Source organism: Coregonus clupeaformis, chromosome 13 (assembly GCF_020615455.1).
Source record: "Coregonus clupeaformis isolate EN_2021a chromosome 13, ASM2061545v1, whole genome shotgun sequence".
Classification (NCBI taxonomy): domain Eukaryota; kingdom Metazoa; phylum Chordata; class Actinopteri; order Salmoniformes; family Salmonidae; genus Coregonus; species Coregonus clupeaformis.
Genome location: NC_059204.1, coordinates 45,442,778 through 45,470,474, shown reverse-complemented (window position 1 = coordinate 45,470,474; position 27,697 = coordinate 45,442,778). Strand labels below are relative to the sequence as shown.

The following is a 27,697-nucleotide window of genomic DNA, read 5'->3' as shown; positions in this document are numbered from 1 at the left end:
ATAGGACCACTTTAAGCCATACACTCCATAGAGCTGGGCTTTACTGAAGAGTGGCCAGAAAAAAGCCATTGCTTAAAGAAAAAAATACAACACATTTGGTGTTCGCCAAAAGCCATGTGGGAGACTCCCCAAACATATGGAAGAAGGTACTCTGGTCAGATGAGACTAAATTGAGCTTTTTGGCCATCAAGGAAAACGCTATGTCTGGCGCAAACCCAACACCTCTCATCACCCCGAGAACACCATCCCCACAGTGAAGCATGGTGGTGGCAGCATCATGCTGTGGGGATGCTTTTCATCAGCAGGGACTGTGAAACTGGTCAGAATTGAAGGAATGATGGATGCCGATAAATACAGGGTAATTCTTGAGGGAAACCTGTTTCAGTCTTCCAGAAATTTGAGACTGGGACGGAGGTTCACCTTCCAGCAGGACAATGACCCTAAGCATACTGCTAAAGCAACACTCAAGTGGTTTAAAGGGAAACATTTAAATGTCTTGGAATGGCCTAGTCAAAGCCCAGACCTCAATCCAATTGAGAATCTGTGGTATGACTTAAAGATTGCTGTACACCAGCGGAACCCATCCAACTTGAAGGAGCTGGAGCAGTTTTACCTTGAAGAATGGGCAAAGATCCCAGTGGCTAGATGTGCCAAGCTTATAGAGACATACCCCAAGAGACTTGCAGCTGTAATTGCTGCAAAAGGTGGCTCTACAAAGTATTGACTTTGGGGGGTGAATAGTTATGCACGCTCAAGTTTTCTGTTTTTCTGTCTTATTTCTTGTTTGTTTCACAATAAAAAATATTTTGCATCTTCAAAGTGATAGGCATGTTGTGTAAATCAAATGATACAATCCATTTTAATTCCAGGTTGTAAGGCAACAAAATAGGAAAAATGCCAAGGGGGGTGAATACTTTTGCAAGCCACTGTACAAACCATACAAAAATTAACATATCATACTAAATGGATTATCACAGATTTACGTACAGAATAATACTAAATGCTCTGAGACCAGGTTGGAACTGGAGAACTGCTGTCTGTCAGAATGCTGGCACAGCAGCCCTGCAGGGGAGACACACACAATGCAAATCAATGTGACTGACATCTGGAGGCCTCAGGAAAGGGAAAGGGCTATTTCTCTCAAGGTCAGTTTCACCAAGGTCATCTCAGATTCCAAATCAATGACAACACTGCTGAGCAACAGCTGAAATGATACAGATGGAAAGAGAACCCAGACAAAATTGATTCCTCCATTTATTATGTTGGAAACTGGTGAATATATTCCAATCTAGCATGGCCATTTAGTGAGAGGAGCAAAAAGTGTGCTTTAGGAGAGAGAGGTAAAGAGAGAGAGGGAACGAAAGAAAGTGAGAGAGTGGGAGGGCAAGAGAGACAGAGCGCTAGAGAGACAGAAAGACAGAGAGACAGAAAGAGAGAGAGAGAGACAGAGATGAGCAAAGAGGAAGAGAGAAGGAGAGAGAGAGAGGAGGGAGAGAGAGAGAGAGAGAGAAAGAGCGAGTGAGCGAGCGAGCTAGAGAAAGAGCGGGAGAGAGAGTATTTAAGTGTTTAATTAGGAAGCGTTCCTGGGTGGATTCAGCTCTTTGACGTTTCCGCAGCGCACAGCTGTCACCATGGAAACCACACTCAGAGAGGCTAGAGAGAGGGAGAGTGAGAGAGGGAAGGAAGAGAGTGTGAGAAACCAGCAGAATGGAGAGAGGAGAGAGAATGAGAGGAGAGAGAGAGAGAGAGAGAGAGAGAGAGAGAGAGAGAGAGAGAGAGAGAGAGAGAGAGAGAGAGAGAGAGAGAGAGAGAGAAGAGGAGAGGAAGGGAAAGAGAGAGAGCTATAGGGCGGTTGTAGTCTGACAACTGCACCACTTCATAACACAGATGTCCATGAAGGAGAGGAAGGAGAGGAGGAGAGAAAGGAGAGGAGGAGAGAGGGAGCCTGGGCTGGGCTGTGCTGAGCCTGCTGGGAAACACTGCAGCAGCACCATTTCTGAGCGGGGGAGAGGAGAGACGACAAACACCAGCACTGGGCATGCTCCACTTTCAAGGCCAACAAGAAAATGAGATTTCAGCTCTTTAGTCTCTTGGCTCACTCAGCTCTCTGCCTCCGTCCCATCTTCCATCTGTCACTTCAGTCTTTATAACTACATCATACCACTATCCCTCTCCATCTCCTGGAAATGGCCCTATACTAAATGAAAATGGACGGATTTATCTATTAATTGATTGATCTAATGGTGGATTGATTGGTGAAGACATGTCTCCCTCTTATGGCCCAGTGGCTGACTCATCTAGTGACAGAGAGACAGAGACTGGGCTGAAAGAGAAGAGATGGGCATAGCAACACAGCAGCCAATAGGGCATGCTACTGCAATAACAGGCCACCAGAGCATCCACACACACACAGAGAGACACACACACACACGCACACAGGGACCTGTCACACGAACAGCTCTCACTGTCTCCCAGCTTATCTGACATCACTTCCTCTTGGTGACAGGGTGCTACACCTTACTGTAACTAGTGATAAGACACAGATGATATCACTGACTAGAGGTTTACGCCCCAGCCTCGCCTACCCATCAGTGTCTCTGGGGGTTTGATGGTGCAGGCCCAGGCCACACCCACCCTGTTAGAAAGGCACCCTCGCCTCTTTCTGACAAGTCACTGGATATTCACTGACCCCTCCATGACATCAGTGCTCTGTCAGAACTACAGTGTGTGTGTGTGTGTGTGTGTGTGTGTGTGTGTGTGTGTGTGTGTGTGTGTGTGTCCGTCTGCACATTCGTGTGCATGTGCACATGTGTGCATGCTTAAAAGTTGTGTGATGCGGTGATGTCGAAGGAGTCAGGCGCAGGAGGGTAAATCACTCTAGTGCGCAAAACAGGCGCACTGGAAAATACACGGCACACAGGGAAATATCACGGCGATACAAAATACATGGAGCTCCACCGAGCTTCACTATCCTCCACAATAAACAATCACACACAAAGACAAGGGGGCAGGGGGAACACTTATACAGGTACTGATGGGGGGATATGAACCAGATGTGTGTAATAAACAAGACAAAACCAATGGAATGATGAGATGCGGAACGGCAGTGGCTAGAAGGCCGGTGACGACAAACGGCGAAGCCTGCCCGAACAAGGAGAGGTGGCAGCTTCGGAGGAAGTTGTGACAAGTTGGGTGAGTGGGTATGAGCATTTATGCAGTAAATCTTTGTGTTTGGATGTGTGCGGTTATGCTTTGACCACAGAATAACGATATTCAAGAGGAGGATGTCAATTGCCTCTTAACATTTTGTTTTTAAATGATAATTTGTTGCTTGTCGATGATAAACAGTATGAACCAGCAGTGTACTGTATGTGTGGGCAACTGTGGGTCTGCTTGACCAGACTATGGTCTCAGGGAGTTAAACAACCATTAATCCTTAAGAGTCTATTGATGCACATGTGTGTCAATCTAACTAACATAATACAAAAATCCCCATCAAAATCCCCCCGCAAGTGTCACAGGACTCGTCTGAAGGTAACCCCTACAAATTAATGGAAGTATGGAGGTAGTTTTGTGCCAACAAAAATAAGCGGTTAAATATGTATCCAAAAAAACAAAATATTTCCTGAGCTTTCTTATATCTTACAGGACAGACACTTCAAAACCTTACTCCTTACGATTAATTTTTTACTGTCTTTTTTTGCCATTTATGAATATGTTATTCAATGCGTTTCTATGGGCTATAGTAGTAAAGGACAAATTCAATATTTTATCAATATTTTTTTGATACCTAAAGGGGTCATACAATTCTAAATCAAATACCTAAATGATCCATGGTATGGCAATCTTAAAACAATTCCATTTGTTAGCTTAGTACCCCCACCCCCACTATTGTCAAGCAGCCCTGCCAACCGAATCGACAGTAGGACAATAACAGCCCGCTGCCACCATGGCATGGCAGATTGTTGTTGTGATAGAAGCAGGAGGGGATCTACTCCATGTTCTGCTCTCTCGCTCACTCACCAAGATAAACAGACAAACACTCTCCCACATACTCTCACAGTTTAACAAACACACACCCACATAGGCCAAGGCCTTCACACAAACACATATGTGGGCTCTCACTAGAGAGCAACACATACTCTATCCAAGTACCCTCAGACCTGCATGGCTGTATACATCCTCTTACAGCCAAATGCAGAGAACCTAACACTCACACACACACACACACACACACACACACACACACACACACACAAACATATACAGTTGAAGTCGGAAGTTTACATACACCTTAGCCAAATACATTTAAACTCAGTTTTTCACAATTCCTGACATTTAATCCTAGTTAAAATTCCCTGTTTTAAGTCAGTTAGCATCACCACTTTATTTTAAGAATGTGAAATTTACATTTACATTTTAGTCATTTAGCAGACGCTCTTATCCAGAGCGACTTACAGTTAGTGAGTGCATACATTTTATTTTAATTTTTTATTTTTCAAACTGGCCCCCCGTGGGAATCGAACCCACAACCCTGGCATTGCAAGCGCAATGCTCTACCAACTGAGCTACATGGGAAATGTCAGAATAATTATTATTTATTAAAGTTTTTATTTATTTCATCACATTCCCAGTGGGTCAGAAGTTTACATACACACAATTAGTATTTGGTAGCATTGCCTTTAAATTGTTTAACTTGGGTCAAAAGTTTTGGGTAGCCTTCCACAAGCTTCCCACAATAAGTTGGGTGAATTTTGGCCCATTCCTCCTGACAGAGCTGGTGTAACTGAGTCGGGTTTGTAGGCCTCCTTGCTCGCACACACTTTTTCAGTTCTGCCCACACATTTTCTATAGGATTGAGGTCAGGGCTTTGTGATGGCCACTCCAATAACTTGACTTTGTTGTCCTTAAGCCATTTTGCCACAACTTTGGAAGTATGCTTGGGGTCATTGTCCATTTGGAAGAACCATTTGCCACCAAGCTTTAACTTTCTGACTGATGTCTTGAGATGTTGCTTCAATATATCCACATAATTTTCCTTCCTCATGATGCCATCTATTTTGTGAAGTGCACCAGTCCCTCCTGCAGCAAAGCACCCCCACAGCATGATGCTGCCACTCCTGTGCTTCACGGCTGGGATGGTGTTCTTCGGCTTGCAAGCTCCCCCCTTTTTCCTCCAAACATAACGATGGTCATTATGGCCAAGCAGTTCTATTTTTGTTTCATCAGACCAGAGGACATTTCTCCAAAAAGTATGATCTTTGTCCCCATGTGCAGTTGCAAACCATAGTCTGGCTTTTTTATGGCGGTTTTGGAGCAGTGACTTCTTCCTTGCTGAGCGGCCTTTCAGGTTATGTCGATATAGGACTCGTTTTACTGTGGATATAGATACTTTTTTACCTGTTTCCTCCAGCATCTTCACAAGGTCCTTTGCTGTTGTTCTGGGATTGATTTGCACTTTTCGCACCAAAGTACGTTAATCTCTAGGAGACAGAACGCGTCTCCTTCCTGAGTGGTATGACGGCTGTGTGGTCCCATGGTGTTTATACTTGTGTACTATTGTTTGTACAGATGAACGTGGTACCTTCAGGCGTTTGGAAATTGCTCCCAAGGATGAATCAGACTTGTGGAGGTCTACAATTTTTTTCTGAGGTCTTAGCTGATTTATTTTGATTTTCCCGTGATGTCAAGCAAAGAGGCACTGGGTTTGAAGGTGGGCCTTGAAATACATCCACAGGTACACCTCCAATTGACTAAAATGATGTAAATTAGCCTATCAGAAGCTTCTAAAGCCATGACATCGTTTTCTGGAATTTTCCAAGCTGTTTAAAGGCACAGTCAACATAGTGTATGTAAACTTCTGACCCACTGGAATTGTGATACAGTGAATTATAAGTGAAATAATCTGTCTGTAAACAATTATTGGAAAAATTACTTGTGTCATGCACAAAGTAGATGTCCTAACCGACTTGCCAAAACAATAGTTTGTTAACAAAAAATGTGTGGAGTGGTTGAAAAATGAGTTTTAATGACTCCAACCTAAGTGTATGTAAACTTCCGACTTCAACTGCACATACGTCAATACATAGATGCACAGGAGGTCCATCCATGTAAATACAAGTAAACCCACACAGTCTCAAATTCCTTGGACAAACTGGACATATTTGATATACAGTAAAAGTACAGCTGTAGTGCATAGTGTATTCTATTTTTCTGGCTGGAGAGTTCGCCATTGCATTAGTCATGTTAATAACATAAATTCAGTCCAGATTTCATTTACATGTCTGTGTATCACAGCCAAGGAGCTATAAAACTAGGAGGTATTTAAACTGACAACAGTGTCAAGTTGAGAAACATGGGAACAGGTCTAGTTCTTATCAGTCCCCCCCCACCCACCTCGCTCCAAAACCACACACAGACGTCCGCTCTTCGCTTCGCATTCTTCACATCAAATCAAATTCCTCACGCGCTCTCAGCTCGTCCTTTATCTCCAGAATGTGCTCTGAGAACAGCACAAACATGTCACAGTGAGGAAGCTGCAGAAAGCCTCACTCCCTCTCTCTCCACTCCTCCTCACTCAAATCATTTGCATTTCTGCTTTTGCCTCTCTGAGCCCAGCTTTGCCTTATCGACAGTCTCTCGCTTATCTCTTTGTTTATTTTTCAACAATGCAGACCTTTCCTGTGTGGTCAAGGAGCATGGTCTGGAGACTTTGGCTTAGCGTGAAGGGGCCTTAGATACAGTGAGCAGGGGGTGATAAGAGGCCCGGGGGCAGGAGTGTGGCCGCTGATGAGGGTGTCAGGACACCCCGGCCCCGCTCTGCTCTGGGATATGACAGACAGGGCTGACAGGAAGCCGGGGCTGCGACTGGGCCATCTCACAGCGACAGGCAGACAGCTCCGACACACAACACTCTCCCCATGCTCCAACAATAGCACAGCACCATGCCCCCATACCAGGGGAGCCAGTGACTCACAACCAGCTACACTGAGGGACCAATCCACAGAGCCATGGACACGCCATCCAAACCAGCAGCATGGTGGCAAAGCAGCACGGAAACGGCACACTACTTTCCCTCTGTTCATTCATAGCTGGATTGCCCATGCAGGCAGAATCTCTGATCCTGCCAACAAGCGAGTGAGTCAGCATTGGGTTAGTTATTGGGAGCCTTAGAGAAAAACTGTTACTGTATCTAAAACAATGTACCCACCTGTTCCCTAGCTAGCAATATTTCAGCTCGGTTCAGTATAGTAGTGGAGAAAAAGTACATTTTCTTACAATATACCAGCAGGAATACAACCAGAAACCAGTGTTAAATACGGCAACAGTCACTATGACGAGGTATACAGTGCATTCGGAAAGTATTCAGACCCCTTTACTTTTTCCACATGTTGTTACGTTACAGCCTTATTCTAAAATGGATTAAATACATTTTTTCCTTATCAATCTACACACAATACCCCATTAATGACAAAACAAAAACAAGTTTTCAGAATGTTAGCTAAATTATACACAAAAAAACAGAAATACCGTATTTACATAAGTATTCAGACCCTTTGCTATGAGACTCGAAATTGAGCTCAGGTGCATCCTGTTTCCATTGATCATCCTTGAGATGTTTATACAACTTGATTGGAGTCCACCTGTGGAAAATTCAATTGATTGGACATGATTTGGAAAGGCACACACCTGTCTATATAAGGTCCCACAATTGACAGTGCATGTCAGAGCAAAAACCAAGCCATGATGATCAAAGGAATTGTCCATAGAGCTCCGAGACAGGATTGTGTCAAGGCACAGATCTAGGGAAGGGTACCAAAAATGTTCTGCAGCATTGAAGGTCGCCAAGAACCCAGAGGCCTCCATGAATCTTAAATGGAAGAAGTTTGGAACCACCAAGACTCTTCCTAGAGCTGGCTGCCCGGCCAAACTGAGCAATCGGGGGAGAAGGGCCTTGGTCAGGGAGGTGACCAAGAACCCGATGGTCACTCTGACAGAGCTCCAGAGTTCCTCTGGTCTGATGAAACCAAAATTGAACTCTTTGACCTGAACGCCAAGCGTCACGTCCGGAGGAAACCTGGCACCATCCCTATGGTGCAGCGACGCTCCCCATCCAACCTGACAGCGCTTGAAAGGATCTGCAGAGAAGAATGGGAGAAACTCTCCAAATACAGGTGTGCCAAGCTTGTAGCGTCATACTCAAGAAGGCTCGAGGCTGTAATCGCTGCCAAAGGTGCTTCAACAAAGTACTGAGTAAAGGGTCTGAATACTTACACTGCCGTTCAAAAGTTTGGGGTCACTTAGAAATGTCCTTGTTTTTGAAAGAAAAGCAATTTTTTTGTCCAGTAAATAACATCAAAATGATCAGAAATACAGTGTAGACATTGTTAATGTTGTAAATGGCTATTGTAGCTGGAAACGGCTGATCTTTTATGGAATATCTACATAGGCGTATAAAGGCAGCAACCATCAGTCCTGTGTTCCAATGGCACGTTGTGTTTGCTAATCCAAGTTTACCCATTTTAAAAGGCTAATTGATCATTACAAAACCCTTTTACATTTATGTTAGCACAGCATAAATTGCCAAGAAACTGAAGATCTCGTACAACGCTGTGCACTACTCCCTTCACAGAACAGCGCAAACTGGCTCTAACCAGAATAGAAAGAGGAGTGGGAGGCCCCGGTGCACAACTGAGCAAGAGGACAAATACATTAGAGTTTGAGAACCAGGAGCCTCACAAGTCCTCAACTGGCAGCTTCATTAAATAGTCCCCGCAAAACACCAGTCTCAACGTCAACAGTGAAGAGGCGACTCCGGGATGCTGACCTTCTAGGCAGAGTTGCAAAGAAAAAGCCATATCTCAGACCTGCCAATAAAAAGAAAAGATTAAGATGATCAATTAGCCTTCTAAAATGATAAACTTGGATTAGAAAACACAACGTGCCATTGGAACACAGGACTGATGGTTGCTGATAATGGGCCTCTGAATGCCTATGTAGATATTCCATAAATAAATCAGCCATTTCCAGCTACAATAGCCATTTACAACATTAACAATGTCTACACTGTATATTTGATCAATTTGATGTTTTAATGGACAAAAAATTGCTTTTCTTTTGAAAACAAGGACATTTCTAAGTGACCTCAAACGTTTGAACGGTAGTGTATGTAAATGTGATATTTCCGTTCTTTTTTATAAATTTACAAAAATTACTACAAACCTGTTTTTGCTTTGTCATTATGGGGTATTGTGTGTAGATTGCTGAGGAAAGAAAACAATTTAATCAATTTTAGAAAAAGGCTGTAACGTAACAAAATGTGGAAAAAGTCAACAGGTCTGAATACTTTCCGAATGCACTGTACGTGATACGAGGCTCGTTTACTGTCAGTGGGGGCCTTTGAGGTGGTGAGAAGAAACATGCTTAGACAATGAGCAGCGAAAGCACACATCCCATGTGTGGCAAATACAGATGCAATCAAGAGGAAAGGGAAACAGACAGGGTTCACTCTGTGGATCCCCTGTACAAACTAACTCTGACTAGGTTACTATAAGTCTCTGTAAGGGATATCATTCTGCCATTAAAAGCAATACAACCACACAGCCACCTATAGAATGGGGTGTTATTGCTCTCTAGGCTCTCCAATGCTGATAGGTGATGGGGTCAGTGTGTCAGTCTAGGGACCAGCTAGAACACAGCAGCGCACCACACACAGACACACACACAGCAGCTCTGCTCTCTATCTTTCAACAACAAGCCGAGAAGGGACCAGACGGAAAGAGGGCCTGTTTGTGAAGGAAGATAAACACGCTCCTGCAGCCAGTCCAGTCCACTCCAGATTACAGCAGCTAAATAATGAAGTGGAGCCACGGTGGAGGGAGAGAATAAAGAGATGTGAAATGATACAGATATAATATGTATAATATAGGTATAAATGATATACTCCTACTCCCTGAAAAACACACTAAGTCTCACTGACAAAGACGTACTGTATTTGACCTTTCAAAGTGGACTGGACTGGCTGCAGGAGCGTGTTTATCTTCCTTCACAAACAGGCCCTCTTTCCGTCTGGTCCCTTCTCGGCTTGTTGTTGAAAGATAGAGAGCAGAGCTGCTGTGTGTGTGTCTGTGTGTGGTGCGCTGCTGTGTTCTAGCTGGTCCCCAGTCTGACACACTGACCCCATCACCTATCAGCATTGGAGAGCTTAAAGAGCAATAACACCCCATTCTATAGGTGGCTGTGTGGTTGTATTGCTTTTAATGGTAGAATGATATCCCTTACAGAGACTTATAGTAACCAAGTCAGAGTTAGTTTGTACAGGGGATCCACAAAGGCTCCAAAGGGAAGCACAGCCGCGAGCTGCCCAGTGACACAAGCCTACCAGACGAGCTAAACCACTTCTATGCTCGCTACGAGGCAAGCAACACTGAAGCATGCATGAGAGCACCAGCTGTTCTGGATGACTATGTGATCACGCTCTCCGTAGCCGATGTGAGTAAGACTTTTAAGCAGGTCAACACTCACAAGGCCGCAGGGCCAGACGGATTACCAGGACGTGTACTCCGAGCATGTGCTGACCAACTGGCAAGTGTCTTCACTGACATTTTCAACATGTCCCTGACTGAGTCTGTAATACCAACATGTTTCAAGCAGACCACCATAGTCCCTGTGCCCAAGGACACTAAGATAACCTGCCTAAATGACTACCAACCCGTAGCACTGACGTCTGTAGCCATGAAGTGCTTTGAAAGGCTGGTCATGGCTCACATCAACACCATTATCCCAGAAACCCTAGACCCACTCCAATTTGCATACCGCCCCAACAGATCCACAGATGATGCAATCTCTATTGCACTCCACACTGCCCTTTCCCACCTGGACAAGAGGAACACCTACGTGAGAATGCTATTCATTGACTACAGCTCAGCGTTCAACACCATAGTGCCCTCAAAGCTCATCACTAAGCTAAGAATCCTGGGACTAAACACCTCCCTCTTCAACTGGATCCTGGACTTCCTGACGGGCCGCCCCCAGGTGGTAAGGGTAGGTAACAACACATCTGCCACGCTGACCCTCAACACAGGGGCCCCTCAGGGGTGTGTGCTCAGTCCCCTCCTGTACTCCCTGTTCATTCATGACTGCATGGCCAGGCATGACTCCAACACCATCATTAAGTTTGCCGACGACACAACAGTGGTAGGCCTGATCACCCACAACGATGAGACAGCCTATAGGGAGGAGGTCAGAGACTTGGCCAGGATAACAACCTCTCCCTCAACGTGACCAAGACAAAGGAGATGATTGTGGACTACAGGAAAAAAAGAGGACTGAGCATGCCCCCACTCTCATCGACGGGGCTGTAGTGGAACAGGTTGAGAGCTTCAAGTTCCTTGGTGTCCACATCACCAACGAACTATCATGGTCCAAACACACCAAGACAGTTGTGAAGAGGGCACGACAAAGCCTAATCCCCCTCAGGAGACTGAAAAGATTTGGCATGGGTCCTCAGATCCTCAAAAAGTTATACAGCTGCACCATCAAGAGCATCCTGACTGGTTGCATCACCTACTGGTATGGCAACTTCTAGGCCTCTGACCGCAAGGCACTACAGAGGGTAGTGTGTACGGCCCAGTACATCACTGGGGCCAAGCTTCCTGCCATCCAGGACCTCTATACCAGGCGGTGTCAGAGGAAGGCCCTCAAAATTGTCAAAGACTCCAGCCACCCTAGTCATAGACTGTTCTCTCTGCTACCGCACGGCAAGTGGTACCGGAGCGCCAAGTCTAGGTCCAAAAGGCTTCTCAACAGCTTCTACCCCCAAGCCATAAGACTCCTGAACAGCTAATCATGGCTACCCGGACTATTTGCACTGCCCCCCCACCCCCACCCCATCTTTTTACGCTGCTGCTACTCTGTTAATTATTTATGCATAGTCACTTTAACTCTATCCACATGTACATATTACCTCAACAACCTCAACTAGCCGGTGCCCCCACACATTGACTCTGCAACGGTACCCCCCTGTATATAGCCTCCCTACTGTTATTTCATTTTACTTCTGCTCTTTTTTTCTCAACACTTTTTGTTGTTGTTGTTTTATTTTACTTTTTTATTTAAAAATAAATGCACTGTTGGTTAAGGGCTGTAAGGAAGCATTTCACGGTAACGTCTATACCTGTTGTTCAGGAATGCTTGCCCTGAATGGGATTTGTTCTGGAGTCCTGATTAGGAAAACTCAAAGCTAGCTGTTGATATGCGCATGCAAGTCTGTCTCTGTCTGCATGCCATTGTTTTGGCAGATATCTACGGAGAGATATGATGATGCAAAACAGGCAAAGTGCTGTCAAGTCACGAATGTTGACAATTACTGCCAATAAACACAACAGTAAATATATGAGCAATTAACACCTACTCTTTGATCCATGACAGGTTTAGATACATCCAATAGCATCAATATGGTGGATATCACAATTCCCCTATTCTGCATAGAACATATGTTTCAATTGTTTGCTTTTTGCCTCCATAAAGAACAAGAGCTGCGCCTCCAACTGGAAAGCATCCCCTTCACTGCTGCAAAGAGGAAACAGTTTAGTCTTAGTCCACCTCCCACCACTTCTAACAACAGTCATTCATTCTTTTTCAAGCCTTTTCATGTCAATGCACACCTACAACATACCTGAGGAAACAAACCCTCTCTCAGGCTATGTAGCGTGTGTGGGGTGAGCATGGCCGGACACGTTCCTTAAACACACCGTGAAGCGCCCAGCAGGAGTGCCGGCAGCCTCTCTCCTCCGCACGCTGCACACAAACACTGTTGCCCTTCCCATGGTCCTTTGTTCCTGTCGTTTTGTTGGAGTAAAGTTCCTGTCCTGGACACTGTCTGCTTCCTCTGAACATCTATCATTACAAGTCATGAGGACACACTCAGACACACACACACACACACAAACACACGCATGCACACACTTGCTTTCATGTCTGCATGGTTATATTAATGCATAAATAACCACACAAATGTGAACAAACAAGTTCAAGTAAGCACCTTGACACAGATGCATATATCAAAGGATTAGCACATACTGTATATCTGAGTGCATGCACACACATCTTGTGGATGAATGACCCTAGGTGTTTTCCTACCTATTAGATTGAGATCATTACCCAATATTGAGTGGGGATGTCCTGAAAAGGGATCTGTGTTACTTGCATAGGATTACCACATATAGAAATATAAGTTTCATAACTGGTTTCAATGAATGCAACATCTGGTTCCATGTCTGTCTACAGTTGAACTGTCACAAGGAAGTCTGTTTTTTTTCTGCATGTCTGATTTTGTCAAGACTGATATTCCCAAGTAGTAGGCCACATGATTAGCATGAGATGCCAAGACATCTGACACAAATATAACATGCACTCCTGCACTCCTGCTGGGCGCTTCACGGTGTGTATAATATATAAACTCACCTTACAGGACATTCAGGCTATGCTTAGAACCTCCTTGATGCATTTCTCAAATCGAGAGAGGATATAGCTGTATTATTACTTCTGGAAAACAAAACCGACTCAAAAATAAAAAATGCATTATTAAAGGAGACATTTAATCTGTTTTGCAAAAACAATGTTCTGTGATTGCAGCATGAGCGAAAGAGCTCAAAGATTTTAAATACGGTTCTGGTTTTGATAAGCCATCATGAGAGAAAGAGAAAGAGAGTAATAAACTGCCTTGAAGCCGTTTGACCAGGAGAATACAGCAGAAAGCAGAAAGCCACCCAGGCAGCAGAAATAACATCAGAGGCTGGAAGAGAGAGGAGAGATAGAGAGAGATGGGAGAGAGGAGAGCGAGAGGAGAGAGAGAGAGAGAGAGAGAGAGAGAGAGAGAGAGAGAGAGAGAGAGAGAGAGAGGGGAGAGAGGAGAGCGAGAGGAGAGAGAGAGAGAGAGAGAGAGAGAGAGAGAGAGAGAGAGGAGAGAAGGGGGAAGGCAGTGAGTCTGTCTGTTATGAAAGGTCACCTACTGTGCTGTCCTCTAGCAGCATGATGCTCCCTGTGAATCTGCCTGACACCTGACTGGCATCTGTGGGGATGAGGTCTACTGCAGTGGGGAGGCAGGCAGGCAGGCTGGTGGCCGGGCACACAGAGTTACTGATGAATTGTTGATGAGCAGCTTCCGGGCAGAAAGCACTGGCTGGGGTAAATCAATTATCTCAGCTACCTTCATACTCAAACCTCCGGCCCCCAACAAATACACACACACCTGCACACATGCATGCATGCATGCGCACGAACGTACACACACACACAACGGCAATTAATCACAGAAACATACTCTCTCTCATCCACTTACCTTAATCAATAACACTAACTTAAATATACTATACATAAATGAATCAATATTCTGAAATGGCTGCACTAAGTCACTATCACATAAAGTGACTACTATGTCAACTATTATTAATAGGTGCTATAGCAGCACATACAGTAGGAGTAAATACAGAGTCACCTCTGACTCTAAAGGAAAATATTGTGAGACCTTTCATCAAATCAAATCAAATCAAATCAAATGTTATTGGCCACATGCGCCGAATACAACGGGTGTAGACATTACAGTGAAATGCTTACTTACAGCCCTTAACCAACAATGCATTAATTTTTTTATAAAAAATAGTAAAATAAAACAACAACAAAAAAGTGTTGAGAAAAAAAGAGCAGAAGTAAAATAAAATAACAGTAGGGAGGCTATATACAGGGGGGTACCGGTGCAGAGTCAATGTGCGGGGGCACCGGCTAGTTTCATGCTGTGCTTAGTTATGTTGATTTAGATATTTAATTCAATATTTCACTGGCTAGATAGCGGAGAATTACTGAATAATTAAAGAGGCAGGGTAAACTTCAGTTGCCTTCTAAAAGCAGCAGGAGACTGGCCAATTAGTCCCAGCAGCCTGGCCAATAAGCATCACACAATCACAGGACACTGACCAATCAGCCTCAAGCTACTGCTGGACACTGGCCAATCGTTTCAGGCTGCTGGATGCAGCAAACACAAAACGAAGGGAAACTAACAGGTAAACATGTCAGGGCTACAGTAATATCACTTCAAGGCTGTTGAGGGATCAAAATGATTGACAGCTGTTCTAATGCACAGCTGGAGTTGGGTGACTGAAGGTTTAGCCAAAACCACACACGTACACAGGCCTAATAATTGACACCTTCTCACACACACACAACCCTTGGTAAAATCCTCTCTCTGTGTTGCCTTCCATGAACAATATACAGTATATCCACAAAGTAATGAGAATATGGAATAGTCTGATTCTAAAAGTAATAAATGTGTGATTGTGTAAGCGTACAAACAGCCAACAGCCAGTGAGGTAAGTCCTGTGGCCACAGCTGGATTGCATATGAACTTCAGGTTGGCTCTAGGGCGCAGTTTGTCTTTTGTGTAGACTAGTATTCAAATAAGTGGGGCAGGGAAGAAAACAGAAAACAGCTTCACTGACATTCCAGCATGACTCAAACTACTTTTTGGTCTGTTTCCCCCTGGCTGCCAAGAATCCTGATCATATACTGCCTCTATGTGGTGAATGCAATGCTTTCTTGTCTGCTAAGAATGACTGAGTCATTAAGCAGAAAAGCATAGGTAAAACATGTCAGCTGTCATCAACAACCATGAGGTATTTTCCTGTTTGTTAAACTGCTAAATATTGTCCCCTATGGACCTGCTATTCTCAGTTGCCATTAGCATGTTCTACATGTACATACAGTGCCTATAGAAAGTCTACACTGCCTTGAACATTTTTCACATTTTGCTGCCTTAAAATCAACTACAGCTGTGAAAATTGTACTAAATCTTAGGGCAAGATACAGTGCATTCGGAAAGTGTTCCACATTTTGTTACGTTACAGACTTATTCTAAAATTGATTAACTAATTTTTTCCCCTCATTAATCTACACACAATACCCCATAATGACAAAGCGAAAAAAATAATGTAAAAAAATACCGTATTTACATAAGTATTCAGACCCTTTGCTACAGTGGGGGAAAAAAGTATTTAGTCAGCCACCAATTGTGCAAGTTCTCCCACTTAAAAAGATGAGAGAGGCCTGTAATTTTCATCATAGGTACACGTCAACTATGACAGACAAAATGAGAAAAAAATATCCAGAAAATCACATTGTAGGATTTTTTATGAATTTATTTGCAAATTATGGTGGAAAATAAGTATTTGGTCAAAACAAAAGTTTCTCAATACTTTGTTATATACCCTTTGTTGGCAATGACACAGGTCAAACGTTTTCTGTAAGTCTTCACAAGGTTTTCACACACTGTTGCTGGTATTTTGGCCCATTCCTCCATGCAGATCTCCTCTAGAGCAGTGATGTTTTGGGGCTGTCGCTAGGCAACACGGACTTTCAACTCCCTCCAAAGATTTTCTATGGGGTTGAGATCTGGAGACTGGCTAGGCCACTCCAGGACCTTGAAATGCTTCTTACGAAGCCACTCCTTCGTTGCCCGGGCGGTGTGTTTGGGATCATTGTCATGCTGAAAGACCCAGCCACGTTTCATCTTCAATGCCCTTGCTGATGGAAGGAGGTTTTCACTCAAAATCTCACGATACATGGCCCCATTCATTCTTTCCTTTACACGGATCAGTCGTCCTGGTCCCTTTGCAGAAGAACAGCCCCAAAGCATGATGTTTCCACCCCCATGCTTCACAGTAGGTATGGTGTTCTTTGGATGCAACTCAGCATTCTTTGTCCTTCAAACACGACGAGTTGAGTTTTTACCAAAAAGTTATATTTTGGTTTCATCTGACCATATGACATTCTCCCAATCCTCTTCTGGATCATCCAAATGCACTCTAGCAAACTTCAGACGGGCCTGGACATGTACTGGCTTAAGCAGGGGGACACGTCTGGCACTGCAGGATTTGAGTCCCTGGCGGCGTAGTGTGTTACTGATGGTAGGCTTTGTTACTTTGGTCCCAGCTCTCTGCAGGTCATTCACTAGGTCCCCCCGTGTGGTTCTGGGATTTTTGCTCACCGTTCTTGTGATCATTTTGACCCCAAGGGGTGAGATCTTGCGTGGAGCCCCAGATCGAGGGAGATTATCAGTGGTTTTGTATGTCTTCCATTTCCTAATAATTGCTCCCACAGTTGATTTCTTCAAACCAAGCTGCTTACCTATTGCAGATTCAGTCTTCCCAGCCTGGTGCAGGTCTACAATTTTGTTTCTGGTGTCCTTTGACAGCTCTTTGGTCTTGGCCATAGTGGAGTTTGGAGTGTGACTGTTTGAGGTTGTGGACAGGTGTCTTATACTGATAACAAGTTCAAACAGGTGCCATTAATACAGGTAACGAGTGGAGGACAGAGGAGCCTCTTAAAGAAGAAGTTACAGGTCTGTGAGAGCCAGAAATCTTGCTTGTTTGTAGGTGACCAATACTTATTTTCCACCATAATTTGCAAATAAATTCATTAAAAATCCTACAATGTGATTTTCTGGAGAAAAAAAATCTCAATTTGTCTGTCATAGTTGACGTGTACCTATGATGAAAATTACAGGCCTCTCTCATCTTTTTAAGTGGGAGAACTTGCACAATTGGTGGCTGACTAAATACTTTTTCCCCCACTGTATGAGACTCGAAATTGAGCTCAGGTGCATCCTGTTTCCATTGATCATCCTTGAGATGTCTCTACAACTTGATTGGATTCCACCTGTGGAAAATTCAATTGATTGGACATGATTTGGAAAGGCACACACCTGTCTATATAAGTTCCCACAGTTGACAGTGCATGTCAGAGCAAAAACCAAGCCATGAGGATCGAAGGAATTGTCCATAGAGCTCCGAGACAGGATTGTGTCGAGGTACAGATCTGGGGAAGGGTACCAAAACCTTTCTGCAGCATTGATGGTCCCCAAGAACACAGTGGCCTCCATCGTTCTTAAATGGAAGAAGTTTGGAACTACCAATACTCTTCCTAGAGCTTGCCGCCCGGCCAAACTGAGCAATTGGGGGAGAAGGGCCTTGGTCTGGGAGGTGACCAAGAACCCGGTGGTCACTCTGACAGAGCTCCAGAGTTCCTCTGTGGAGATGGGAGAACCTTCCAGAAGGACAACCATCTCTGCAGCACTCCACCTATCAGGCCTTTTTGGTAGAGTGGCCAGACGGAAGCCACTCCTCAGTAAAAGGCACATGACAGCCCGCTTGGAGTTTGCCAAAAGGCACCTAAAGGACTCTCAGACCATAAAAAACAAGATTCTCTGGTCTGATGAAACCAAGATTGAACTCTTTGACATGAATGCCAAGCGTCACGTGTGGAGGAAACCTGGCACTATCCCTACGGTGAAGCATGGTGGGGGCAGCATCATGCTGTGGGGAAGTTTTTCAGCGACAGGGACTGGGAGACTAGTCAGGATCGAGGGAAAGATGAACGGAGCAAAGTACAGAGATCCTTGATGAAAACCTGCTCCAGAGTGCTCAGGACCTGAGACTGGGGCGAAGGTTCACCTTCCAACAGGACAACGACCCTAAGCACACAGCCAAGCTAACGCAGGAGTGGCTTCTCAAGGACAAGTCTCTGAATGTCCTTGAGTGGCCCAGCCAGAGCCCGGACTTGAACCCGATCGAACATCTCTGGAGAGACCTGAAAATAGCTGTGTAGCGATGCTCCCCATCCAACCTTACAGAGCTTGAGAGGATCTGCAGAGAAGAATGGGAGAAAAATACAGGTGTGCCAAGCTTGTAGCATCATACTCAAGAAGACTCAAGGCTGTAATCGCTGCCAAAGGTGCTTCAACAAAGTACTGAGTAAAGGGTCTGAATACTTATGTAAATGTGATATTTCCGTTTTTTGCAAACATTTCTAAAAACCTGGTTTTGCTTTGTCATTATGGGGTATTGTGTGTAGATTGATGAGGGGGAAAAAACAATTTAATCAATTTTAGCATAAGGCTGTAACGTAACAAAATGTGGAAAAAGTCAACAGGTCTGAATACTTTCCGAATGCACTGTATATACATATATTTTGTCAAAATTTCTCAGGCTCAGTAAATTTGTTGGGGGTCATTGATGGACAACGATATTTAAACCTTGTCTCTGATTTTAAATGCAGATTTAAGTCAGGACTGAGACTAGACCACTCAGGAACACTCAACACCTCTTTGAAAGCCATTCTGATCTGTCTTTTGCATAAAAATGTGTGTAATTGTCCCGCAGAAAAATGTAACCCTATCACAGGGTTAGGTTTTCAGAAGACTGAGGCGGATTTTCCTCTAACTTTTTACCTGGGCTTTGCTCCTTTCATATTTCATTTAATCCTAACAAACTCCCCAGTCCCTGCCTGTGACAAGAATACACATAACATGATGCTGCCACCACAACACTTGAAAATACAAAGGGATCAACAACATTTCATTCACTCCGTATTAAGGGCCTGTATGACAAAGTGAAAAGAAAGAAGCCTCTGTTAAAAATCCACTCCAAATCATCCATTCTGTTTGTAACAAGGCTGTGAAATAATACTGCAAGACAACATGGCAAATAAATGAACTTTTTGGCCTAAATTAAAAACTACAGCGGTCAAATCCAATTCAAAACAACAAAGAGTGAAACACTCTTGCAAGTAAGCATTTCGTTGGACGGTGAAAACTTGAAACTTGATATAGAATTACAACAAAGACTTGTTGCAGCCTGGCAGTGGAAGCAACAAGTTAGAAATTACATAGCTCTGATAGTGGATGAAACTAAATATCTCATATCAGAATTCACTCAGCCACAGTATTGCCTTTCTGGGCTATCTGAAGCATTGTGGAGTGAATTTACAACTCGTCAATGACAAGGTATTATGGAAGCTTGGCCTAGCATCACTCCTTATCCCTCAAAACCCTCAGAAGCTCTCTGATCCCACTGGGCCTGGACACACACTCCATCTCACCATGGACTCACAGGACTGCTGTGGTGATGGGAAATCAGTGTATATTCCACTAGAAACCAATGATCATTACAGATATCATCTTTAGCCTCCACCAATGGTAGAAAATACATCAATGGCGTTATCTAAAACAAATCCTGTAGCTACATGTTCCTGTCCACGACCATAAACAACCTCCATGTCTTCATATGAACCCTGTTCGTCTGGGCTCTTACTGTGCCTTTGAACCTTTAATTACCCTAGGCCTTTAATCAAAGTTCAAAACACTCCTTTGAGGGTCTGGTTGGTACTATCTGACTGTGGTTTCTTTTTGACTCATTCCATTACTGCTAATAGCTTGTGTAGCACCACGTCTATCAGTCAATGTGAGTAAGTGTAATTGCATAAGCGATCCAGGAAGAGGCGAGAGAGACGATTGAAAATAGCCCTGCCCTCTTTTCCCATAGCTAGTAGTCTAGCAGTCGTACATCTGGCTGGTGACAGAGCCCTGGAGAGTAGAGGAAAGAGCCAGCGGGGCTCAGTGTATAAATACATCACCCAGGGAACACACACAACACCCTACACAAACATTGATCATCATGTGTGACCTGAATCAATACCAACTCCTTCCTGAGGATCCCACTGCTAAGTCAGTCAATGTGCCGCTCTGGCCTCAGCCCCCAGTCCATCACACACTGGCCTTTCTGAGATCCGCAAACCCCTGCTGTCTTACAACTACAAACCTCAAAAAGTCTAAAAACCATTCAACTCCATTACTATGCAATTACACTGCAAATAACGCAAATACTTAAATGCTATCTAATAATAACATGTAAAAACATGTTAATACATTGTTGTTACTAGAATAAGTATACATTGTTACTACATAAGTATAAGAGCAACACAATATCTTCCTGATGTCATTTATATATACATTTGATTTGATTTTGATTTGATTTGAATGTCCACTACAGGTAAATATAAGATCCTCCTGTAGTGCTTGTGGTAAGATACCAAAACAGCACAGATGTGAGCACAGGCACTCTGTGTATGAGCTGAAGAGATGGAACAACATCCCACACTCCCGTCTATCCAGCAGTAAGGAAGTTGGACGGAGAGAGATGCACCTGATGAAGCTGCTGCCTGCAGGCCTCCCACACAGCAGCCAGGTACCAGTCTCTACCAACAGAGGGCCTCATCCCAACCTATCAACATCTCTTTCTATTCTATTGACCCTAGTGGTCTACACACTATATCCTGACATCACTAAATCCTACCTCTTAACCTCAGATTCCCATTGCAGTCATACCAATCCATAAAGCCTACCTGTTCCTGACCAAAGTCCATTATTTCATATTGGTTCCCTGTGCGCCTGCCTGTTGAGGTGTATGACCATCAGACATACTCCTCATGTAGAGGGAGCAAAGCCCTGGCCCCATCAACAGATGTTATTCATGTGTTGTGCCATATAGCTGTGCTCTGTACCAGAGTGCTCTCTCGGTTCACTGCTGTACAGAGCCATGGGCAAATCCATGCCTCCCACCTCACTGCAGCTGTGACCTGTCAGCAGTGGGAGTAGATGCTTCCCTCCAGTGTCATACCAACACTATTTTGCAGTTGTGTTCTTCTTCATATCATATGTGCTGGTACTTATTTATGCAATGTTTGTCTGGATATGAAATGCATGCTATGCAAAAAGACAACAAACATTAATACACCAAGGATAAGTACAGAGCAAAATCCCAAATAGAGACAGGACACGCACGACACAGACACACACACACACACACACACACACACACACACACACACACACACACACACACACACAGACAAATACATAGGCTAGAGGGTGCTAATATGTAGGTCTCCTCCATGGAGTCTATGGGTAGACAAAAAGCTAGGGGCCCCCGCCACACTACCTTCAACTACAGTCTTTCAATCTAGGCTGAGCCATAAGGGACGGGCAAAAAATACTATTCTTATCCCAAAATGTGAGCTAAAAGGCAGACATGACATATTTTAAATCCCAGTCAGTCAGTGTGCCCGTGCTGTCCTTCTGTCTGACTGCCTGTCAATCCAGAGAGGCACAAAGGCAACCAGTGCTACAACAGCCCGTTCAACTGGGGCCTCCTATCAGATCTCAGAACAGTTCTAAGACAAATCACATCAAATAAATAGAGTACAATGGGCCTCTTAATATCTTCTGAACTACAGTGTGGTACTGTATAAACTCCCTTGTCTTATTTAAAAACAAACTGCCAACTCAAGAGGAAATGTATGTGAGCAATGTTCATAAATAGCAACCATCAGTACCTTTGGTAGAAACTGCAGCCCATCCTTGTTAGTAACATAATCCACCCATCACAAATCAAGTAAGGAACAAATTGTGCCTCATTCAAGCTGGAACAGAGAGATGCTGCTAAATGCTGAACCTGGAGTGTCACAACTTTTACTCAAGACAATCAACTTAAAATGTCCTCCTCATGCATCCAGCTATAGTTTTAATGGGGGGGAAATACATAATCTACATAAACATAAAGCTCTATATTCAGAAATCTTCATATGATTACCATGTTCTCCTGTCTTAAGTTTAACTGGAGCTTAATATCCAATGTTGCTAATATCCAGGAGCTGTAAACTAGTGAATTGCATTTAGAATTGAAACCACCCTGCAAGTCACATGAGTAAGAGTATAAAACTATGGACCAATAAATTGTCAGGTGTAGCTCCATTCCAGGTGGTAATGTGAAGCAGTGGAGGCTGCTGAGGGGAGGACGGCTCATAATAATGGCTGGAATGGAGCAAATGGAATGGCATCAACCACATGGAAACTATGTGTTTGATGTATTTGAAACCATTTCACTAATTCCGCTCCAGCCATTACCACGAGCCTGTCCTCCCCAATTAAGGTGCCACCAACCTCCTGTGATATTAAGATCCTTTGTGATTTGTGTCATCACATGAAGAGTTGTCAGGCTCAGCCCATTTAGGCCTTCGGCAACTCTGGTCAGTTACTGCGCCAAAGAATCAGCACCATGGACAGGGGTTTAAGTTGCCATTTTGCCCGTCAGTGTCAAAATTCGTGCTTGTAACTGATACATTATATGAGAGCATGGACAGACTGACCACACAGAGGAATGAGATAACTGCAATGAGGGGAAATACAGCCATTTCCTCGAGGTCAAGGAAGTCGGGAGACCCTGGTCTTAGTTTGATTCTGGTTGCACGTTGTCGTCTTACACATAAAGCATAGGCAACAATAATGCTGCTCAAAACGTGGTAAGAAAGATCGACCATGGGTACATCCAATTGACCTATTTCTCTCTATGGCTGAGCCTAGTATCCTTCTATTTCTTCTTTACTCTCAGGATCTGAACATATAGGGTGAGGGCCAGGGCCCTCACCCTATATGCTTGTGCGTAAATCAGTTTCACCCCCTGACCATAGCAGTTTACTTCCTTAATACGCAGAGAGCAGCATAGTATGACGTTGATGGGGATGGGAAAGTAGGCTACAGGTTCGATGCGTCCTAACTTGTGTTGAAAGGGATCCACTGCCGGCACCGTTGCTCTGAAGGCCCAGAACACAAGCGCAAAGCAGCAACCGGCAGGCTTTAGAGATCCCCCAGGCTGCCTCATCATAGATTTTCATGGAAATATGAAACATATTGAATTGACATGTAGACTACTACTGCCACTTTAAGAAACGTGACCGTACTTATGCATTTGCAAATCAGGTTAGAATTATTATTTTTTTGCATGAAGGACAGATTTCCACGAGAATCAATATCCACGTGTGTGCGTGCATGTGTGTATGCGTGTTTATGTGTGTGCGCGTAGGCCTACTGCATCGACACTCGCATTAATGCAACGTCTGCTGCACGTTGGGTAATTCATTGTTTTAATCAACCAAATGATCCACGCCTTGCGTTTCTGGAATCTTACATGTAAAGTGCCTGTGTGTGTGTGTGTGTGTGTGTGTGTGTGTGTGTGTGTGTGTGTGTGTGTGTGTGTGTGTGTGTGTGTGTGTGTGTGTGTGTGTGTGTGTGTGTGTGTGTGTGTGTGTGTGTGTGTGTGTGCGTGCGTGCGCGCGGTGTGTCAATGGCATCATGAAGCCTATTGATACCTCTAGCCTAAATGTTTCTATATTCGAATATTGCAGCAGAGATGTCCATGGGCACCCTCACCCATCTGTTACTCACTCTCAAACATTAAATCACTATTCCACATGTAGCTAGACTTATGGACAGGGGAAGAACGTATATGGCTAGTTGCAACTGAAGGAAGTACAGTCATAATCATTTGATGTGCTTTGCCAGGTTCGACTTCAGTGGCAAGATTAAAGAATAAACTTACCGCAGTTTTCACACAATATCTTCCCAACATCTTTTTTTAGATTCTTCCCACTAGTATCTACGGGAGCATACGATGCCTTGAAAACCAAGGGCTCCTCGGTTGGGTCCATGAAAAAAATGTACTTGTGATTCTTTATCACTGTGGTGCACGGAGCCTCCGATCCGAATTCCCCCACGGTGACGAGCTGCTCCCGTCCCAGACCCCCGCTGTTCCGCGGCCACACGTCCAGCACTTTGACACTCACACGGTACGGCTCCGCTGAGACGTTCAGAGGCGCAGACTGCACCTTGCCCTCGATCACCACAGCGGATTTGTAAGCCTGGTCCTGCAGGGAATTCAAACTCGGGGAGTAGCAGGCGAAGGAGACCCCGATGACCAGCATGGATAAATGTACTGAATCAAGCCTCATGCCGCCTGCTTTGGCTCGGTGGTCGCTGATCGCGTTGTGGCAGGGCTCTCTGGGCTGCGGGGCGATGGCGGTGGAGCTGGGTTGAAGGAAGAGACAGCAAATAAGCTCCAGTAGCACGGCAGCGCGGCAGACCTTGCGTAAGTGTCCATGCCATCGGGATCCGCTGCTTTTTCCAATAATTTTGCAATGTGGAAATACCAGCTAGGAACCGGAAACCGCGTAATGATGCTGGGTTTAAAATCCCATCACTGCATTCTGCTAAAAATACATTCTAAAATGCAAGGGATTCATGGATTCTCCCCATCAGAAGATGCTCCTATGCTGCCATAGTAGCCTATCCGCAAGACGACGCCAGTCTATCTTTGCCCAAAAATTGCAGTGGTCGGGTGGGCGCCGTGCTCAGCACTGATGGTTTTCTGTATCATTCGCCGCAGAGAAAATACGCCAAATGCTGCAGTGAACAATTCGTTTTATAGTCCACTTGCAAAAAATGCATACGATTCATGCCCCTAACGAAACAGTGTTTTGTTCCACGGGTAATAAACCGCCTTTTCCAACTACCCTGTCTCTCTCCGCCTCCCCCACTTACCAGAGACGGAGAGAAATATGCGGATTGCGAAGGGCTCCACCACAAAAATGATATTTAAGATTGGAGCACTATGATGTAGCCTACCCCGACACCAATGCTCGGTCACCACACTACCCCCAAACGCCGACAAATGACAATCACTTCATGCTCTTCCCCATCACCAGACGGTTTCACGTTTCAATTTAATAATTAAATAAAACAGAAAAATGCATCACGCGTCCCGTTTTAAAATTGCGTATTACAGTGGACATAGGCCTATCCCTAAAAAAAAGAAGATAAAAGATCGATTGAAAAAGCTGCAATCAGTTCAGCAGATAGAAGGGGTTTCGGCTGTGATGACTAACGCTGTGAAAGCGCGATTCAGAGCCTGAGATTCTTCAACAGACTGTTTTAAATGAGTTTTTGCTTCTCATTCCATTATTAAGTCATGCCCTGCATTCAGGTCACATTCGTCGTTCTGCCTCTGAAAAAAAACAGATGCTGAGGCGCTGCATCAAATCCATACAACTAAAACAGCTGCGAATGGCCTTTAAAGACAGCAGAACTGAGAGCTATCTTTCATGCATGGACAGGCACTTGGTGCATATTCAAATGTATTGTGTGGGCTGTTAATGAGACATGCCTAATGGCATGGAGAGAAAATATGAAATGGGAATTGATTATATATAGCCTACACATTCAGATGTTAAATAATATACTTCTTATTTGAAGTGAATATGTCAACTAAGTTAAAGGACAATATTATGTTGGGCTTAATTTGAATGCGGAGAGAACCACTGGACTTGAAGCTGAATGCTTTCACGAAGGGCGACATCTGTTGACCAACAAACATTCCCCAGAGCAGGTGAGGAACGTGAGGTCATATTCTGAAATGCTCGCCTCGAATGTGACCATTGTTTTAGCAACATACTCAATACAGACAGAGAAAAAAACAGACAGATGGACAGACAGACAGACATAAATGATATTAGCAACACAGCCTAAAACATGCAGGATGTTGACTAAAAACATTGAAGGAAAATTTCTCCCCAGCCTCCCCACTTGGCACACACTGGTTGAATCATCGTTGTTTCCATGTAATTTCAATAAAATTACGTTGAACCAACGTGGAATAGACATTGAATTGACGTCTGTGCCCAGTGGGTCGTTACTATTTTGGCCCACTTTATCACATAAAAAAACGTTTATTGCCTCTTCTCTGACAACATCAAAAAGCTTGAGATTTTTATTTGACCCTCCAGTGAACAACACATAAAGACATATTGAAATGTACCCACTGGGCACACACTGGTTGAATAAACGTTGTTTCCACGTCATTTCAACGGAATTACGTTGAACCAACGTGGAATAGATGTTGAAATGATGTCTGTGCCCAGTGGTCAAAAGTCTGTCATTGATATCGCCCCACCCCTCCGCCAGAAACACTCATGTACACCATTGACAAGGTTTGACACAGATTCTCCAACAAATAGGCCAACGAACGAAAGGGCTAGATGAGCATGAGAAATGCCCAATGAGACAAGCTTTTGGGCAGCAGTGCTATCTAGCCCACTCCATGATCTTCCAGTGGAATGCACGAGATAGAAGAGCAGGATGACGCTGTCCATGGTTCTGAAACCGCATCACATCCAACTGGAGATGCAATTTACCTGTTCTTTCATGAGGCTCTTTAAAGTGGTCTCTTCAGTTGTTGTCTTATATTCTGTAAGTGGTAGTACTACCATTTAATATATCCATTAAAATACATTTTCCATGCAATTTAAATTTAACCACCACCCACATTAGTCCGAGATTAAACCGCCCCTATAGGCTAATTAACTTGTCATATGACAAATCTTCTAGGAAAATGCAATACTTGTCGTCGTCCCCCCCCCACCCCACCCCCACACACACACAAAATAAGATAAGGAGTATAATTTCTCCGACTTTCAGGATAAACAGGTAGGTTTTATCTTACGACCAATTGAAGAGAACCTACAACCTCACCGAAGTTAAATTATTAGGCCTACATGATTGGGATATGCGGAGGGAAACGAGACCATCCTTTATTTTACCACAGAAGAGCAAGTCTAGGCCTACAGGGTTTTCAATGAATAAAAATGTTTTTAATGATTTAAAAAGGTGTGTTCAATGAATTACGATTTATATTGCTTACGATTAAATTGACTAAATGCCTTTTGAATTGGAGGGATAGATTTGGTATAAGAAGCAACACCAGTTTGTGGTTCTCTTCAAACATGTACCGAGAAAGTACTAGCGGGTTTGAGAAATCTTAAACTGCAATTTCTAAAGAGCAACAGTGCGAGGCGCACGCCTCTTGCAGTTCACCCAGTAACTGAGCGTGCTGACATCACAGGACAAGCGTGCGGCGTTGAACTTGTAGGCTACGTGCGTGCCTCTCCATGCCACGACTCGCTGTTTCTTTCCATCTTGTGA

The 27,697-nt window shown here is 44.1% G+C and overlaps 1 protein-coding gene across 2 annotated transcripts in view; it reads right to left on the bottom strand.

Annotated features, from left to right (window-relative positions):
* The window catches only part of LOC121579599 (pro-neuregulin-2, membrane-bound isoform-like), a 127,924-nt gene extending 103,072 nt beyond the window's left edge, over positions 1–24,852 (bottom strand). For both annotated transcript variants that reach the window (XM_041894340.2, XM_041894339.2), the window contains exon 1: positions 24,264–24,852. In XM_041894340.2, the coding sequence (XP_041750274.1) occupies positions 24,264–24,672 (409 nt within the window). In that variant the 5' untranslated portion in view covers positions 24,673–24,852. The remainder of the gene's footprint in view (positions 1–24,263) is intronic.
* Positions 24,853–27,697: the final 2,845 nt, after the last annotated feature.